The sequence below is a fragment of the Apteryx mantelli genome, chromosome 7 (genome assembly GCF_036417845.1).
Source record: "Apteryx mantelli isolate bAptMan1 chromosome 7, bAptMan1.hap1, whole genome shotgun sequence".
NCBI lineage: Eukaryota > Metazoa > Chordata > Aves > Apterygiformes > Apterygidae > Apteryx > Apteryx mantelli.
Window position 1 is genome coordinate 19,355,025 of NC_089984.1, and position 16,462 is coordinate 19,371,486.

The following is a 16,462-nucleotide window of genomic DNA, read 5'->3' on the forward strand; positions in this document are numbered from 1 at the left end:
CTTGATTTGTCATTAAAATGCAAAACGATTGCCATTGCAGGTAAATGTAGGTATGCTTAAAAGGTTGTATCTGCAAAGTAAAAGCTGAAAATGGTTTCTGGCTGCTTTGCTTAACTCTTTCACTAGCCTCAGAGTTTTTCTAAGGAAAGTATTATGGTGCTCTAATAGAAGTGTAGCAGCATCTGCAGTTTTATACAAGGTGCATTTTAGTACATTTAAATAACATAAAAGCTTTACGTTACAATGTCAAACACAGAGAAGTACTATCAAGTTTACACATTGAGCCTTAGTACGATTTACACAAGAATCTGAAGAGAGTCTATCATTCACAGCTCTCTGGGGTCAGAACTCTCTACTCTTATGCACCCTGACACCCAGACACCAATAAGGAAAAAGCAAGTTGGTGTGGGGGGGGGGGGGCGGTTAATACACTAGATGTGGTTGGTTTAAGCTGGAATTTTCAGAGAGAGGATTCAAACAACAATTTCCTTTTTCTTTTCAATGATCACTTAAAGAGACGTGAAGGCCTTAAAATTAAATAAATAAAATACGCTGCAGCAAAAAGACAAGCAACAGAATTAAAAAAAAAAAAAATGCAGAAAAATAGAGCTGCACAGGATGGAAATTAGTAACACCTAGTTTTCTATGTATATGCTCAGATGTGAATGTACTCTGCAATATAAATAAGGTTATTTCTATTCAACTGGATAGATTCAAACATCAAGGATCTCACTTGTGTTCAACATTCAAAATCTAGTGAAAGGAAATATCTATTATTTTCTGCAAGTGATAAAAGGTCTAAAAAACAGCAATATTCCTTAAGTAAGCAAGTTTTCTTGACACATAGTTCAGATATTGTTTGCTTTCAGAAATCTGCAAATGAACCTTTAGCATAAGTTTGTATCTACATATCTTTTTTTTGTAGACTTTCCTGTGCATTTTTATTAGAAAAAAGCTAACTGAGAATAGGCATTCACTCCATTTAGCAGGCTGCAGAAACCCAGTTTTTATTGATTTCACTTTTTTTTTTTTTTTTTTTTTAGGAATGAGACTTGGGTGGGAATTTGCAGTCAAAGGAATCATTCAGGAATTCTGACTTGAATTATAACCTCATAGTGCATTAAACAAAAATTACAGAACCTGAAGCACAATGTTTCTGTGTATAAGATGATGCTTACTGACCAATTCTGACGCTACTCTGTCTACTAGTAAGATGCATCTGGTACAATACAGGAATTGTGTATTCATTCTAGGTTATATGACAGTAGTAGGTTATGCTTTAAATATCAGTACCAACTTTATCATTACCAGCTTTCTTGAAGGGTTTCTAGCTCTACTCATGCCTTCCATGCTAGTCTTACTCACTTTTGGTACACTTTCCTTACACAGAAGGAACAACAACAACAACAAAAGTGCAGGACAGTATCTTAAAGCTGACTTCACCCTACAGTTATTTAGTTTATTTACATTGGCTTAAAACACCAGGGCTACAGCAACCAAGATATTTATCTCCTGTACTAAAATACACAAAGAAACACTTGCCCATTCACATTTAGGTCAATATAGGCAGATCTCTCTTCTTCTGTTTACCAAGTAGCAGAAAGCGAGTTAAATGATGGGCAAAAAGAATCCAGAGTAACACACTGTCTTCTGTTTAACTCTGGAAACTTTTGTTCATTGTTCAGTCATTCACATGCAGGTAAAACTCTTGTTTCAAACGACCTGTGGCTGCAGTGAGCAAAGTCTCTCATTCAGTGGTAGAGGTCTGCATTAAATGGATTGAGATAGACTCTCATTAGAGATGCATCCACATATTAAAAGCCCTTTTATAAGTAGTATTAATAGACCATTTGTTGATGAGACTTATTTTGAAGAAGCCGAATGATTAATAGTGAAGGAAACTGAACTACCCTCTGACATTCCCGATTTCCTTCCACTTTGGCTTGAGACAATTTAATAAATGTGCACCTGGTACAACAGGAACCAATGCTGTACAGGAACAGCTGAGCTAGCTAAAGCCTAGCTCATGATTAGAAGCATAACGGTGAACAAAAGAGAAAGTATTTGCACGGAACGAAGAACCTCATGTTGCACTGGCACCTAAATCTCCTGGACAGCAATAAAATGCAGCTAGTCAGCAGCACCTTCAGCAGCCATCTTCTGATTTAAGGAGCTGAGGGAAGGAGGGAGGAAGGAAAGAAGGAACAGAGGGAGGGAAGAAAGTGAACTGGACACATATACAGCCTCTCATTTAGTTGGCTAGTTTACATTTCTTAGAAAATATACTATTTAACTTTTTTTTTCCAAAGCCATTCCAACTTAATCACCTTCACACATGACTGTATCTCTGTTATTCCAAAGTACTTAACTGTCCAAGATAGCGTAGTAAATGCAAGGTAATAGCTAGGAAAAGAAAGTGTTCAGATCCTTGAGCAGCTGAGATTTTACCATCCAGACACTTTGGACTGTCAAACTATCTTAATGTAATTGTGCTGGAATCAGTTTTCTGAATATTCCCTATACTGTTAATACTTGGCACAACCAGAACACCTTTCCTACAGCCTTTAAGTGCTTTAAAAATAATCATTCAATTTCATCATTTATGAAATTAGGTCAAGTTTTCATTTTTCCCTCCCCAGCAAAAAGGTCTAGAAAGTCCTGGATGCCTAGAAGAGCATTCTCATGCAGTAGTGATGTGGCCATGCAGAGTCATAGCACTGCAGCAAGTCTTGGCCTCTTCATATCTAAAATGGTTTGAGGACAATTCTGCTACATGGATTCCTCATGCTTGAAGAGATTTTATTCTCAACAGCAGAAATATACTTTAGCATTTGATAAAAGAGAATATTACCAAAAACAAACAAAGAAAAACCCCAAACCCCTGTCACCAAAATTAAACTTTACCGCACAAGGCATAACCTGTTCAGCAGAAGCTTCTCTGTTGCTGTAATAAGTAAGTAACTGGATGTTCCTAAACATCTAAGTATTAAAAATTAAAATATACTGGTCTTGAAATCATGAGCAAAAATGAAAACAGAAAACCCACACTCATGGTAAATAAATATCTAAATTAAGTACAAAACAAGTAGTTTAAATCACCAAGTACATGTCTCTCATATATACATATGTACAGACAAACACACACACACTAATCTTGATCTAAGCGTTAAAAATGATGACTAAAAAAAATTAAAATTGTCTAATAAGTAGCTTTTCTGTTAAATTCATAAACTGAATTCCATGTTGGCATGTCTGATCATGGATTAACATTCTAAGGGGAAAGCAGGTCACGTATTGGAAAGTAATTTAAAAACATTGAACATAGGTGTTTTTCCATAAGATGTATTCACAAGGTACAAACAGTACCAATTGACTTATCTGCCAAGTGGGAAGAGCAGAGTTGGTTCATAAAATATGAACCACCTTTTCAATATCAACTAAGTAGATTTTGACTATATATATCACACACATTTTAACACTCAGCAAAGCAAGCACTGAGAAATGACAGTTAACACCAACTCGAAAATTAAATAATGAGTATTGATAGTCAAAATAGTTGCATCAGTCCAATAAGTATGCTATACAAAAATGAATGAGCTGAGAGAGCTGAATGCATACGCTTCATGCTAGAAAAATACTTTTATATCTCCTTTGCTAGTTTTACAAAGATAAAAATTAAGGTCTGGTGTTGACAAGTAAGCCAGACATTCTCATTCCAGTCTTCAGTAGAACAATATTGACAGAGAACGAGTCTGACTTTTACCAATCCCAAACATAGTGAGTTTGCATGTATGACAAACAGCTCATAATCTGAGATATGTATCAGTCACCACTGGACCGCGTCAAGTTGATGCAACTTTCCTCCTATAAGCTTCTATAAGAACTGACACTGAGACCAATACTGAGTACTTCAGAGAGTTTTTTGAGGTGGGAGGAGGGAGGAAGAAGTTTAAAAATGCTAAAACTGTAAGTATATGGGTAGATTTGGATAAAACAATCACAGGGAAAGACAGATATTGTGAGTTCTTGAGTTACTTTTTCTTTTAATTTTCATCAAACAAAACTTCTCTTTTTTATTCTTGACTGCTCATTTTTTGGTTTAATTCTCTCAATTCACTTATTTCTCTCAATCACCCATCTCTGATGCATTGCATCTTTTTTTGCTAGTCATCTATAAGTAACACGTTCTTTCTTTCTACGTTGAGCATGAAAAGGCTACCACTAATAAAGCTCTATTTCAAGTTCTGTATCAAAGTAGGCTAAATGTTACATTATCACCCCAAAATGTATATATATTTGTGTGTGTGTATGTGTATAGTATGTGTGTATATGTATATATAAAATAACATCTTTTACGACATGAAAATATGAGTTGTAGGGATAAAATGCCAGTTGACTTCTTCTGATTACACCTCCCCACACACACACTATGCTTTCTATGAAAAAATGAACTGGAGGTGTGCTCACTTTCAAATACAACTACCTATCGGTACAGTTCAGATATCAACTACACTGGAAAAATACCGGAGACCTAGGCACTTGAAGGGGAGGCTATTCCAGAGTTCACTCCAATTAACAAGAGCTCACTAACTTCCCTAAGTTTTGGATGAGTTACAAGCTATCCCCCAATATTTGGTATTTTGTATCTCCTCATCTGATTTATTTGTGTTCTTTTAAAAGTGTATTTCTATCATTTTGCAGCAAAGCAGAAGTTCCAGCAAACATTAGCAATGTAACAGTCTTAAAAATAAACAAACTCTGACAGCCATATAATATGAAGCACATTGACTGCTACCATTTATTGGCTCAGTGGGTACATGAAGTTAAAAAGGGAGAACACATTATAAAGAAAAGAAAAGATAGTCAACTTATCTTCCCACTCTTCCATTGAGCAACTCACTCAAACAAGCATGGTCAAGAAAGAAAGACCAAAATAAATAAAACAAAAACTCATTAAAAAGCCAAAACTTCACATGACTGGCAGCATCAGTTCATGGGTAAAGTCTGCAACTGAGCTACAACGCTGCATTAACTATGACCTTAGAAACAGTGTAATTATTGTATAACATGTCTGGTTTGACATGCTGGCTCCTTTTAGCCTGAGAAGAATGCATGGCCGTTTGGCATTTCTATGATACTTATTCTCCACACTTTTACTAGCTAAGAGTTTGGGTTGTGTTTTCTTTTAACTGAAAAATTAGCTCCAAGATGATTTCTGTAAAATGCAAAATCACAAAACAGCACAAATCACACAAAACAACATAAAGCAAACAAGCAATGCATAAAAACAATCTTCAAATAGATTTCACGTGCGAAATGTCAGCTAGCAATTCATGGCATAATCACTCAGCATGTATGTTCAATACTGGAGGACAGAGGCCCTTCTTACTTGGTGATGGTAAGCAAAACCAATCAAGTTCTCTACATCTGCAGTTAGATGCTGGGAATCTCGTGCACTGGGTTAAGGAGAAAAGAAAATATCTTTTGACAAAACAGACAAGAAAAGACAGTGGCAATATCTCCAGGGTTAACGCAGATTCTTCCTTTCAGTTAAGCTCCTTGTCCTCAGACAACAGTTATTTCTGCAGTCCTTCGTTTTTGTTGCACAACAGCCATGATGAGGAAATACTGTTTTAGAGCAAGAGATATTAGGGAAGTCATAAAGTAAGAATGGTCCATCTGACTACTATACGTATAACAGTTACTTTTATCATGCCCTTTTTTTAAAACGCTCAATACTCTTTAAAAAAGTTTAGTTCTCAGTCTTACAATCCAGATAACCATGAACTCTCCAAGGAGAAGTCATCAAAACATTACTTGCAATCTACTGACAAACACTGCTCAGAAGTTAAGACAACTGCATCAAACTATTTCTCCTCCTCAAAATGCCAATATTTTACACAGGTTGTGGTAGTCTTCCATTCATTTTACAACTGGCTTTCTCTCAGTCTGGCACAGTTTAAAAACACTAAGCATTCATTCTTTTCCTGGCATTCAAATAACAAAAACTATTTTTTGTTTAAGATTGGCTACAGTTCTCACAAGAGGAACTGGCATTATAGATCTAATGAATGAAGTCCTCCAGATCTCCAGAGAGCATGGAGAGAAAATGCAGAGAGACTCCAACATTGCACCAAGAGCCGACCTCAGTCTCATCTAGGAAACCAGATCAAGAGTAAGCAGTAGTTCACTCCCCACTAATTCAAATGCAAAGAAAACCATGTGTTATGAACAGCAGTTCACTGGGAAATGCTCTGCTTTACTCAAAAGGCCTTACCCTGAGCCTTCAGCCAATGGATGCCTAATATGAAATCCTACCTCTGTCGGAGTCCGAGGAGTTTATTACTCACCTTTGTTGAGGAGTACAGATTTGGTCCCTGCTCATGATTGTAACAGCCTCATAGAGATGGATGTCACCAAGAAAACAACTTTCACCATCCATCACATTGAAGTTCACTAGCTATATTTAAGGATACAACAGCTCAAGCTCACAAAATTTTCTTATTTTATGTCAAATTGTGCAGTGTGATTACGATTTTTACCAGATTTAACAGCTTTAGTAATCCTTCCAAGAATTCTCTGCTACACAATATGAATATACATTGAGCCCCAAAAAAGCTCAAGTAAAAAGCTTTTGCACAGTTCTACCACATGATATACTCTCAAGACAACTCTTTCCTTCCTGAGAAAAGCAGAACAGAATACAATCTTATGTTCTGATCTGTCAGATACAGTAAATCAATGGATAATGGCCAGCACTGGGGGTCAGAGGTATATATACTACAGTGTTTTCACAGTCTGTTAGTAACTATGTGGCCATAAAAAGTCAGGCAAGGATCAATGGATGAAAAGAGAAGCTGTTGGGACTAAAGAAGATAAAGGCCACCAGTACAAAGTTGAAATACAACAATTTATACTCTAAGTTTGCCTTTACAAGTTAGAGAGTTGGGAAAAATAACCTATCCTTGGAAAAATAACTTACATCCTTGGCACATTATGCTGAAATCAAAGTGAGATATTTAAATACCTATTATAGTCCATAAATTTAATATTTTTAAAATTAGTTCATTCACTGGCTCCCTTCACATCAGCAATAAACCAATAACTACAAATAAGATACAGCAACAAAAAAAAAAAAACAAGTCACAAAAACACACACAGAAAATACATATTTTGAAAAGGTTAAATTTACTATAACCACATTGGAAGCTGACAGAATGACAGAGCACAGACACAGCTATTATATGCAAGACAAAGTACATCTTATTAGTATTTTTTATTATTATTTGAAGTTTGCAGAGAAAAAAAATTTTCCTCATACATTACCCAGATCACATCTAGTTCCTGTTGAAGTGCCACTTTTCATAAGGGGAAGGCATGGCAGGAGGGGAAAGGAAGGGAAGAAGAGAGCAAGGACTATATTTAATTTTGATTGTCTATCAACTATCAAAAGCAGAATTAATATCTGAAGTCTAAAATACTTTTTTTTATGGTAATATCCACCCTCTGTTTTTACAACAGACAGACACACCTATAAAACTTTATCTTATACAACTCTCTTGATCTTACCCACATAGAAAGTGAATCCATCATCACACTGGTCTTCAGTCCATCTAGTAAGGTATTTTAACAGGAAAAGAATTATACATAATGTAGTCCATACTGATTAATAAACACGTAAGACTTCATCTGAAAGACCATTAAGTCTGTAAATTCTAAATAATTTAAATGACTCCTTGTATATAAATATTTCATTTAGCAAGTTGATTTCCAAATGAATTGCTTCTAAAGATGATCCCCCTCAGCAGTGTTAGTATACATTTATTTTCAGACATTCATAACATTTCAATATTATTTAAAAAACAGAGCATTTTGTGCTTATTGTAAAACATCCTTTACGGGCAAACTTCAAGTACCCACCTCTTGAACTACAAACCCACTCATTTGAACTTGATACGTTACCTCAATAGCAGGAGAAAAACGATCACACAATTACAAAGTTCAGATTGCTTAGCTGCAGAAAATGCTATCTCTTTGTTGAAGTCTCTAGATACAATTCCATTTATCTAAAAATAAATTTATGAGCATTTTTAAATCACACCCTGTTTTCTTAGCAAAGAAAGAAACCTAAGCTGCTAATAAGCAAAAAAAAAAAAAAAAGAAAGAAAAGAGATACACAGTCTTCAGTACTTAAACAAATTAATTCTCTTTTCTTATAGTAAATGGTGGTCATGCTTGAAAGAAAATTAAAAAAAAAAAAAGAAAGAGAGTGAAACAGATTAACTGCATAGCTCAGATACACTTATTTCAGACAACATACCATAAATCATCGTGAAATAAAACGGGCAATTATAATGTACACAAATGTTATGATACTAGGCATCTATACTGGTCCAATGGTTCTAAATTACTGAAACTCATGGCTGAACTAGGGCATATTGTTTCAATACTCTTGAATTACTTGAACAACAATTTGAATTTTTTCTTTAGCTACCCAGAACTGTGCAGATCTCCTTAATGTCAAAAAATTTAAAAAAAAAAAAGAACAGATAGATAGATCTCTCTTAAATAATTCAGGCCACATCTAAGGCGATTAAAATACAACACTAAAATTTCTGTAGCAAAGTATTTTGTTTGTGAAGAAACATATGACATTCTTTTTCCTTCAATACTGTAAGAAGTATCTAAAATTATAGCAAGTACATACATTTTCCTTCAAAGAGTTCAGTTCAGTGAGGACAGAACAGCAGCTCCTTTCTCCTTCTAACCACTATCCCATACTTCAATCCTCTTCACCTCAGTGTAAAAGAAACAGGAATGAGAGCCATAAGACAGAATGATTTCAAAACACAATCGGGTATTTGTAAACAACACTTTTTCCTGCAGAAAATCTGCAACTGCTAGTTGCAAGAAAAAGCAGCAAGTAAGGTAAATCAATTAGCTTGCTAATTTCTCCCCCTCATTTATTTAGCTCTGCACTGTATTTGTCGTAATTGACTATAATTATGTTAATTACTAACTCCAGCATAATTACTATATTTATTGTCATTGAGCACTCTATGTACCCAAAGCAAAGCTGGCATTTGTCGGGCATCAGAAAAATAAATAAATAAAACCCCACAAACTGTCGGGAGGGGTTCCTCTGAAAACTGGCTGATATACCTTCAGCAAATGAAAGGGCAAAAGAGATTTCATGCAATGCTAGTTTGAAAGCATCGGTTCATTAAGGATATTAATTTTCTGATAACTACACATTTAAGCATGACACACTGGAGCAGTATCTACAGGATTTAGCAATTATTAATGCGTGACAGTTTCAAATGCTAAGTGAATCAATTAAACAGCAGCATTCACAATTTGAGAAGAGATAACTGCTTCATAACTGCCTAAGACTACAATTTTCACATGACAAAAAAGGGCCATTCAGGCTCCTTCAAAACCTGACAGGTCAAGAAAGAAGTTTGAAACAAAAGCACCTTATAACCATCATCTCTCCTCTTTACTTGTCAGATCAACTTTGCTAGTGTCTCCGCTGAAATGGCATCACCATGCCAGCTGCCACAAGGTGATTTTTCATGTCTTGTCAAAGAAATCTTTTATTCTATTTGCTCTGCATTAACATGTTACATTTATTGATCAAGCCCTTTCTGCAGCCACAGCAGGGCACTGTGCTCTTATGCCTAAGGGGGCTTTGATGTCCTGGTGACATTCTAGACCGAATAATGCACATACTAAATGGATTTAATGCAGAAATGTGTTTGTGCATGACAGCTACATTAATAACAGCCCCTCACACTGATAAATATGCAATTGCTACGATTAAGAGTTACCCAATTATGGTGAAAATATTTTTCTACCTTATAAATAAAACCATCAAAAAGTTTTAACAATAGTGCATTTTCTTTAACATTTTAAAACTCTCTGAAGATCAGTCTAAAGGCTTTTAAAAAATATGTCATGCTTTGTTTTGAATTCTGGCTTTTATTTCCATCCCTCTTTTGTTGTTCATCTCCCTGTTCTGCATGCCTTACTGCCGCACAGATGACTGGGAAGGTGGCAAGAAAAAAAAAAAGTCAAACCCAGTAGCCTTTCTCTTTCACATGCTCAACTCACCAAGAAGAACACACCCTGTAAAACTGAAGCCCATTTCAAGCTGCCAGTTGTGCATACCTCCAGGCAAGAAAACAGTAGACAAAAGACAGAAAAAAACAAATCTCTAACCCACAGAGAGGCTACTACAAAATCTCAGTCCCACAGAAGTCATGGAGAAATATTCCAGACTAAGATTAAAGTTCAAGGGGATGTTTTTGTACATGCACCCTCTTCATCGGACAGTGGAAAATATGCAGAAGCACACACCGTGCAGATTATTCATGCTTCTAGCAGAAATAATCTGCACCCTAGAGAGAGGAAAGAAATATTTGTATCTCTGTGAGCACAATTATTGGATTAATGCTCCCTCATTGGCTGAGATTAAATATTCCCTCTCCCTTTTACCTCATAGTTCAAACCCAGAAGAAATCTCTGTAAGAAAAAGGGAAACAGTTCATATGTTTGAAAATACTGAGTACAAAATTAGAAGATGGACTTCTCAGTGAACCAAACAGTAGATGTTATTGTAGAAATAGAGACTGTGCTTTTATAAATAACACTGACATTTGTTATTCAGGCACTGGAGTCCATTTGGCCTTTAGCATGGAAGGAGAAATTCAGCACAAAAAGTTAGCTAGGACAAATAATCTTTGAATAGTTTTTTTCCTCTCTCTACAAGAAAGCACAATGTATCTAACAAAGGTTATTTTGTATTTCACCCAAATCTCTTCTCCCTCCCTACATTATTTCCCTCCTGCTTATTTATTCCTTTCTTTTTTCACCAGTAAGTATTATTTACCTTTTTTCAATGCAATTTCTAACTTCCAGTGATCAATAATAATTGTCCATTCCCCTTTGAAATCCTGTTCAGTAAAGCTTCCCAGTAGTACTAACACAGGGAAATCACATTCAGTGATTTTGCTTCCCAAACTCTACCTTTTGTGACATGAGAGCTGGGGAATGCTTTCCACCTATTACAGTCCTGGCCTTTATGGTACTCTGTTACCAGTGAAGGTTCATTGGATACAGTTGCCGTGACAGACTCATAAGCAGATTTAAAAACAAAACTTCCTTGCTGCTGAAACATGCCCTACTTAAAACACAAGGTATAAATAGGTCATTTCTAAAATAGCTGAAAATCACTATCACTATCAATTCAAAACAGCTGCTACAACTCAGGCCATTTTACTATTGATGATCACACAGTAGAGTTGCAGAATCATAGTGCAATTTAGATTGGAAGCAAAATCTAGTGGTTATTTAGTCCAATCCCCCGCTCAAAACAGGGCTAACTTCAAAATTAGATTAGGCTGTCTGAGGCTTTGTCCAGTTGAGATTTAAATATCACCAAGGATGCAGATTCCACAACCTCTCTGGGCAACCTCTCTCTCATCGTGAAGAAGTTTTTCTTTATGCGCAGTTGGAAACTCCCTTGCTGTAACTTGTGATGACTACCTCTCCTTTTGCTGTGAACCTCTGACAAAAGCTTGGCTCCATCTTCTTCACAACCCCCTGGCAGTCCCAAAAGGAAACAAAAGAAATTAGAAACCATTTAAACAAAATCTGTAAAGAAAACAGTAATGAGGAGAAATAGTTCACAAGTGGACTATATTGATTTAGAGTTGAAGGATTTCTCTCTCCCAGAGGTGTAAACAGGAGACAGGATACAGCAGCATCATATCTTGCTGATTACAACTACGCACTTTCAAACAAACACCAGCTTTTCCCTTTTCTTCACACTCAGCAATTTCCTATTACTCTTCCTTTTTCCCAGCCTTCCCATAAAAAGTTCCCTTTTGCCGTTCATTCTTCTATCTTTCCTATCCCTCCTGGGGAAAGGGGGGAGATGAATCACCATTATAACTGGTAACAGTCACTTTGCTTTGGCTGCCAGAAGAGAAACAGTTGGAGCCATGCATCACTCAGGTTAATCAAAGATAGAGAATAATTCTTGGAGAGAGGCAAACAAGAAAGACAAGAATTCTTTTAAAGAGCAACGTTTTGTGAGTATTTAATCAAGTGCAGTTACTAAACTTGAAACATCTGATGCAAAGACAAGTGCGTACATACGCCCTAATTTTTGTTTAACAAAAAGAAAGGGGTTCTAGCCTGGGAAGAACTGCAAAATCAGAAACACTTGGTGAAAAACATCCATTTTCTCTGTATTTAATTGCCAATGAAAGCATCAGATGACAAAATCGCCCCCCTGATTTAGTTTTCCAGTTCTGTGCACACTTATGTCACACCCAAAAAGAAAAATGGAAGAAATCTACGTAACAAAACACCACACATGAGAACACTGGATTTTCATAATTTTTCTTCTTAGAGAGGGAGGGGGAAAAAAAAAAGAACAGGCAGAAGTACCAGAACAGCCAATAATTAGAAGATATCCCTAAAGTTGTCCTAAACTAAGATTAGCTGATCTGAGGTTCTGGTAATTTTTAAAATTATTGTCTAAATATGTATCAATACACCAAGTTAAAAAAAAAAAAAAGAACTCTTTGGTTTGTATATCACCACAATCTAATATTATTCAGAAATACATATGACAGCATCTGTTGAAAGATGTTATTCAGGGACAAGTTTGGCATAAGATGTCTGTGTTTGAAACAGGTCATAAAATACAGCATGTTTGACTCAGCCTTTCCAGTTTACTACTACACAGCATTACCAGTCTTCTCAGCCCTTTTGCAGTCAGGACAAGCCTTTGAAAACACATTGCACTTGTTTTGAGGAAAGCCTTAAAAAGCCAAGTAACTTACCTGGCTCTGTCCTGATGTTTGCAGCGAAGTTATCTACATTATCGTTGTATCAGAACCAGTATAATTCACTAAACTAAACTGTTCAATCAAATATAACATTATACATTCCATTCATCATATCGGTTGTTTAGGAAACTTTTGTGACGTTTGTGTCATACAGTAGAGGTGCATCTTTCTGATAAGAGTCCTTTAAGTGCATAAACCTGTGTGCATGCATGCACGGTAAAGACTTCAAGTCTGTAACTGCACAGGACTTCCACCTCTGAAAGGTGGAAGAGGTGATTATGAGATGATCTTCACTTAACATATGCCTTAAATGACAGATAGCAATTTTTTCTAAAAAGTCAAACTCCTTTTTAAAGAGGTATTTTATGTTTTAAGTTTTTTACCCAGTGAAAACAATAGACTCTAAATGAAGTAACTAAATTTAAGCATTCACTGAAACAAATCATAAAACTCATCACCACACTACAGCATTGTCAGATTTTTCCAGCGATGGCATTTGTTTAAAGAAGATTACAGAGACCTTATTATTTAGATTTATTTCAACAGGTGCCCATGATATTCCTTCCATATTCACATCCACTTAAGGCTACAACATCTATCCCGTATCTTAGCTGACTCTCACTATAATATACAAGCACAGTGCTTATATATAAGTGCACACCAGTCTGAACAGTTACTGTATAATGAAACACTTCATTCTTAATGTCTATATGCAGTTATCTGAAAGGCTAGCACGTTCTCGCACCTTTCCACACAAGAGATTTTAACACCCATTTTTCTCCATATCCCAGTAAAACCAAATAATGTCCTCACTGAAAAGCAGGCTAAGTGACAATGTTTTAGGAAGGAAAGAAGAGATGAAAATAATACACCACCAATTATTCACTCATTAAGCTTTTCATGAAAACATGAACAGATGACTTCAGAAAAGTTTTATAGTAGTATTTTACATCTAGATTAGATTTTAATATTTTACTTTGTAAAAGAAAATGAAGTCAGAGGAACTGCTCTTCAAATCATGCATTAAATGAAAGAAAACAGCTCTTTTTTCAGAGCTAGTTCCTTCAGAAGTGTAAGGAAAGAGCATTCTTGTTGACAACACATTAAATCTGAACACACACACACAAAGAACCTGAATTATTGATAAAATGAAAAAAATGTCAATGCAATTCCCCCCCAGCAAAATTCTCTCCTCCATTTACAACTTCTATAGGCATAGAGTCATCAACCAAAAATATAAAATGATGGCAATCCACAGACTGTTTAGTGCCTGCTTTGCTCTGTTACCTATTGCATATAGGAATCAGTCTTGCAGATTTGACAGTGGCTCAGAATAGCAGTTATTATGAGTGTTACCCAAGTTAAAACCAGTGGTTGTTCTCTCCTACAAGAACAAGATGCTAGCATACTACTTTTATGCAACCCCTCCTCATAAGTAGACTTTGGGCTTACTTTCAATGAAATAAAAGGAAAACAAAAATAGAGTCTTCAGCCTTAACACTAGAAAACTATGCTTTTTCTTAAGCAGACTACTACACTTACCTTCCTTTCTGCTGACTTACGTATAGAGTTGCAAATCTTACAAGATATACTGCTGAACCTCACCAGGCTCTCATACAAAGATTAAACCAAAAAGGAAAAAGGAATCCAAAAATCCAAAATCCAAAAGGAAAAAGAATTTGAAATCAATCCATATATTAAAATAACTTAGAAATTATTTATAACTCTAACTGCAGTTAGCTTTGATACTTAACTATACACCTGCCCAAAATAAAATCATACAATAAAAACAGTTCATCTAGGAGAAGAGTATCAAAAACTATTCATGGTTATAGCCAGAGATCTACAATTAAAATGGCAGGAGAGAAGCACACACTTACTTGTATCTTGGTTATGAACAATCACCGCTGAGCTCATTCTTCACTTCTCCAAATCATAATGCGTTTATTTTCCATTTTAATCAGTGAACAAACCATAAGCTTCTCATTGGACATCATCTATGTTAACATTTTCATTTTTCAGACTCACCTGCTTGCTTGTATTCCAAATGCATGAGAACAGGAGACAAGCATCGTCTATGAAACAGTATCACCCATTTGATAACAACTACATGCACCTGACACATATGTATGTTTCTACTTGGATAAAAGTTTTAAATATTCTGTTTTTGGAGTCAGTGTCCCATATTACTCATATCACACTTGAAAATCTATACATTACCACATACCTTAACAAGTTGAAACTAAGATCTAGCCTTTTTGCCATATGTCCGTATTTTCTTCCCAGGAATTCTGGAATTTCTTCACAATCTTGACTAATGTAGGACACCTGAGAATTGGAAGCAGAAGGGAATACTTCACAAGTGGATTATTTACAATTTCCTGTCCGGATTCTGCCTCCCTGATCCAATAACAACATACAGTATAATGAACATTCATTACACCTTTAACCTACATCAGTTTTAATGTTATAGAATCTATCACAGTCTCATTTTTCTTTCAATACGATCAGCTAAATATTTATTACATCCACAGTCCTATGTACAAAGTATGGGAATTTTCTCATTTCAAGCAAAAATAAGGGGCTTCCAGTTTGCCTCTCAAGACAAAAACCACCAAAACAGGAAGCATGAAAGCTACCCAAGATCTGTGAAACCAAGCATGCAGTTTTGTTCAGACAATAGCATACATCTTTAAGATTTCTGCTTCCACACCTATGTTCAGGTCACACTTCTCTTTATAACTGAAATATTTGTGCATGTCTTTGTCTTTCCTCCCATCCACACCTGCCCATCTACCCCACCTTTAATAAACACAGGGATAAATGCTGGTAGCAAAAATGGAGAGACTATTCAAGTTGTTTTTTTTTTTTTTTAAGCCATGATGATATTTCCAGAAAAAACACAAATAATAGGATGGATAATGTTTATGTATTCTCACTGCTGTATTGTCTTGCAAGTCTTTGCTTTGATTTCTTCTAAAAACCCCCACAAAGTTTGCCAAACACATATTGTCATGAATTCTATACATCTATATTGGCTCATCCTCCTAGGGTTCAAAATATGAGCATAAACATTGATATTTTATATTTTGAGCTAAAGGAATTCTTCCCTTAAATGGCAACTTGCCAGTTAGCTGGATTAGACCAACACTGTGTTAGACTACTATCTATATTTAGATACTGCTATTATCTAAATATCTAATACAATTTCAAGTTTGGTCTACAAGATGTTAAGTGAAAAACAAGCAAAAAATTCAGTCAAATTTTGTTTTGGTAGCATTTCACTTTCTGTTAAATAAGAACTTCTCTATAGAATAGACTGCCAGTATATACTTTTGCAAATCATCCATCTCCTACACTCTTAAAATGATTGCAATCTGATAATACACTATTGCATCCCATTTATTTCATTTTGTTTCATAACTTCAATAGATAAAGCTGACTACAGTGAAATAATTTTTTCTTTGAATACATGAGCAGAAAACAGGTAGCTTGAAGTTCAGTGTAACAATTTCTTCCCTCTTCGTCTTTAAGATGTATCTGCTCTTGCAATAAATTCTTCTACCAGACACAGACATGCCTTTAACAAATAGAAGGACAAA

The 16,462-nt window shown here is 35.5% G+C and overlaps 1 protein-coding gene across 1 annotated transcript in view; it reads right to left on the bottom strand.

Moving 5' to 3' along the window:
- The window catches only part of LRMDA (leucine rich melanocyte differentiation associated), a 697,858-nt gene that overhangs the window by 678,088 nt on the left and 3,308 nt on the right, over positions 1–16,462 (bottom strand). Inside the window, exon 2 of the mRNA XM_067299879.1 lies at positions 15,088–15,188. Within this exon, the coding sequence (XP_067155980.1) occupies positions 15,088–15,188 (101 nt within the window). The remainder of the gene's footprint in view (positions 1–15,087; positions 15,189–16,462) is intronic.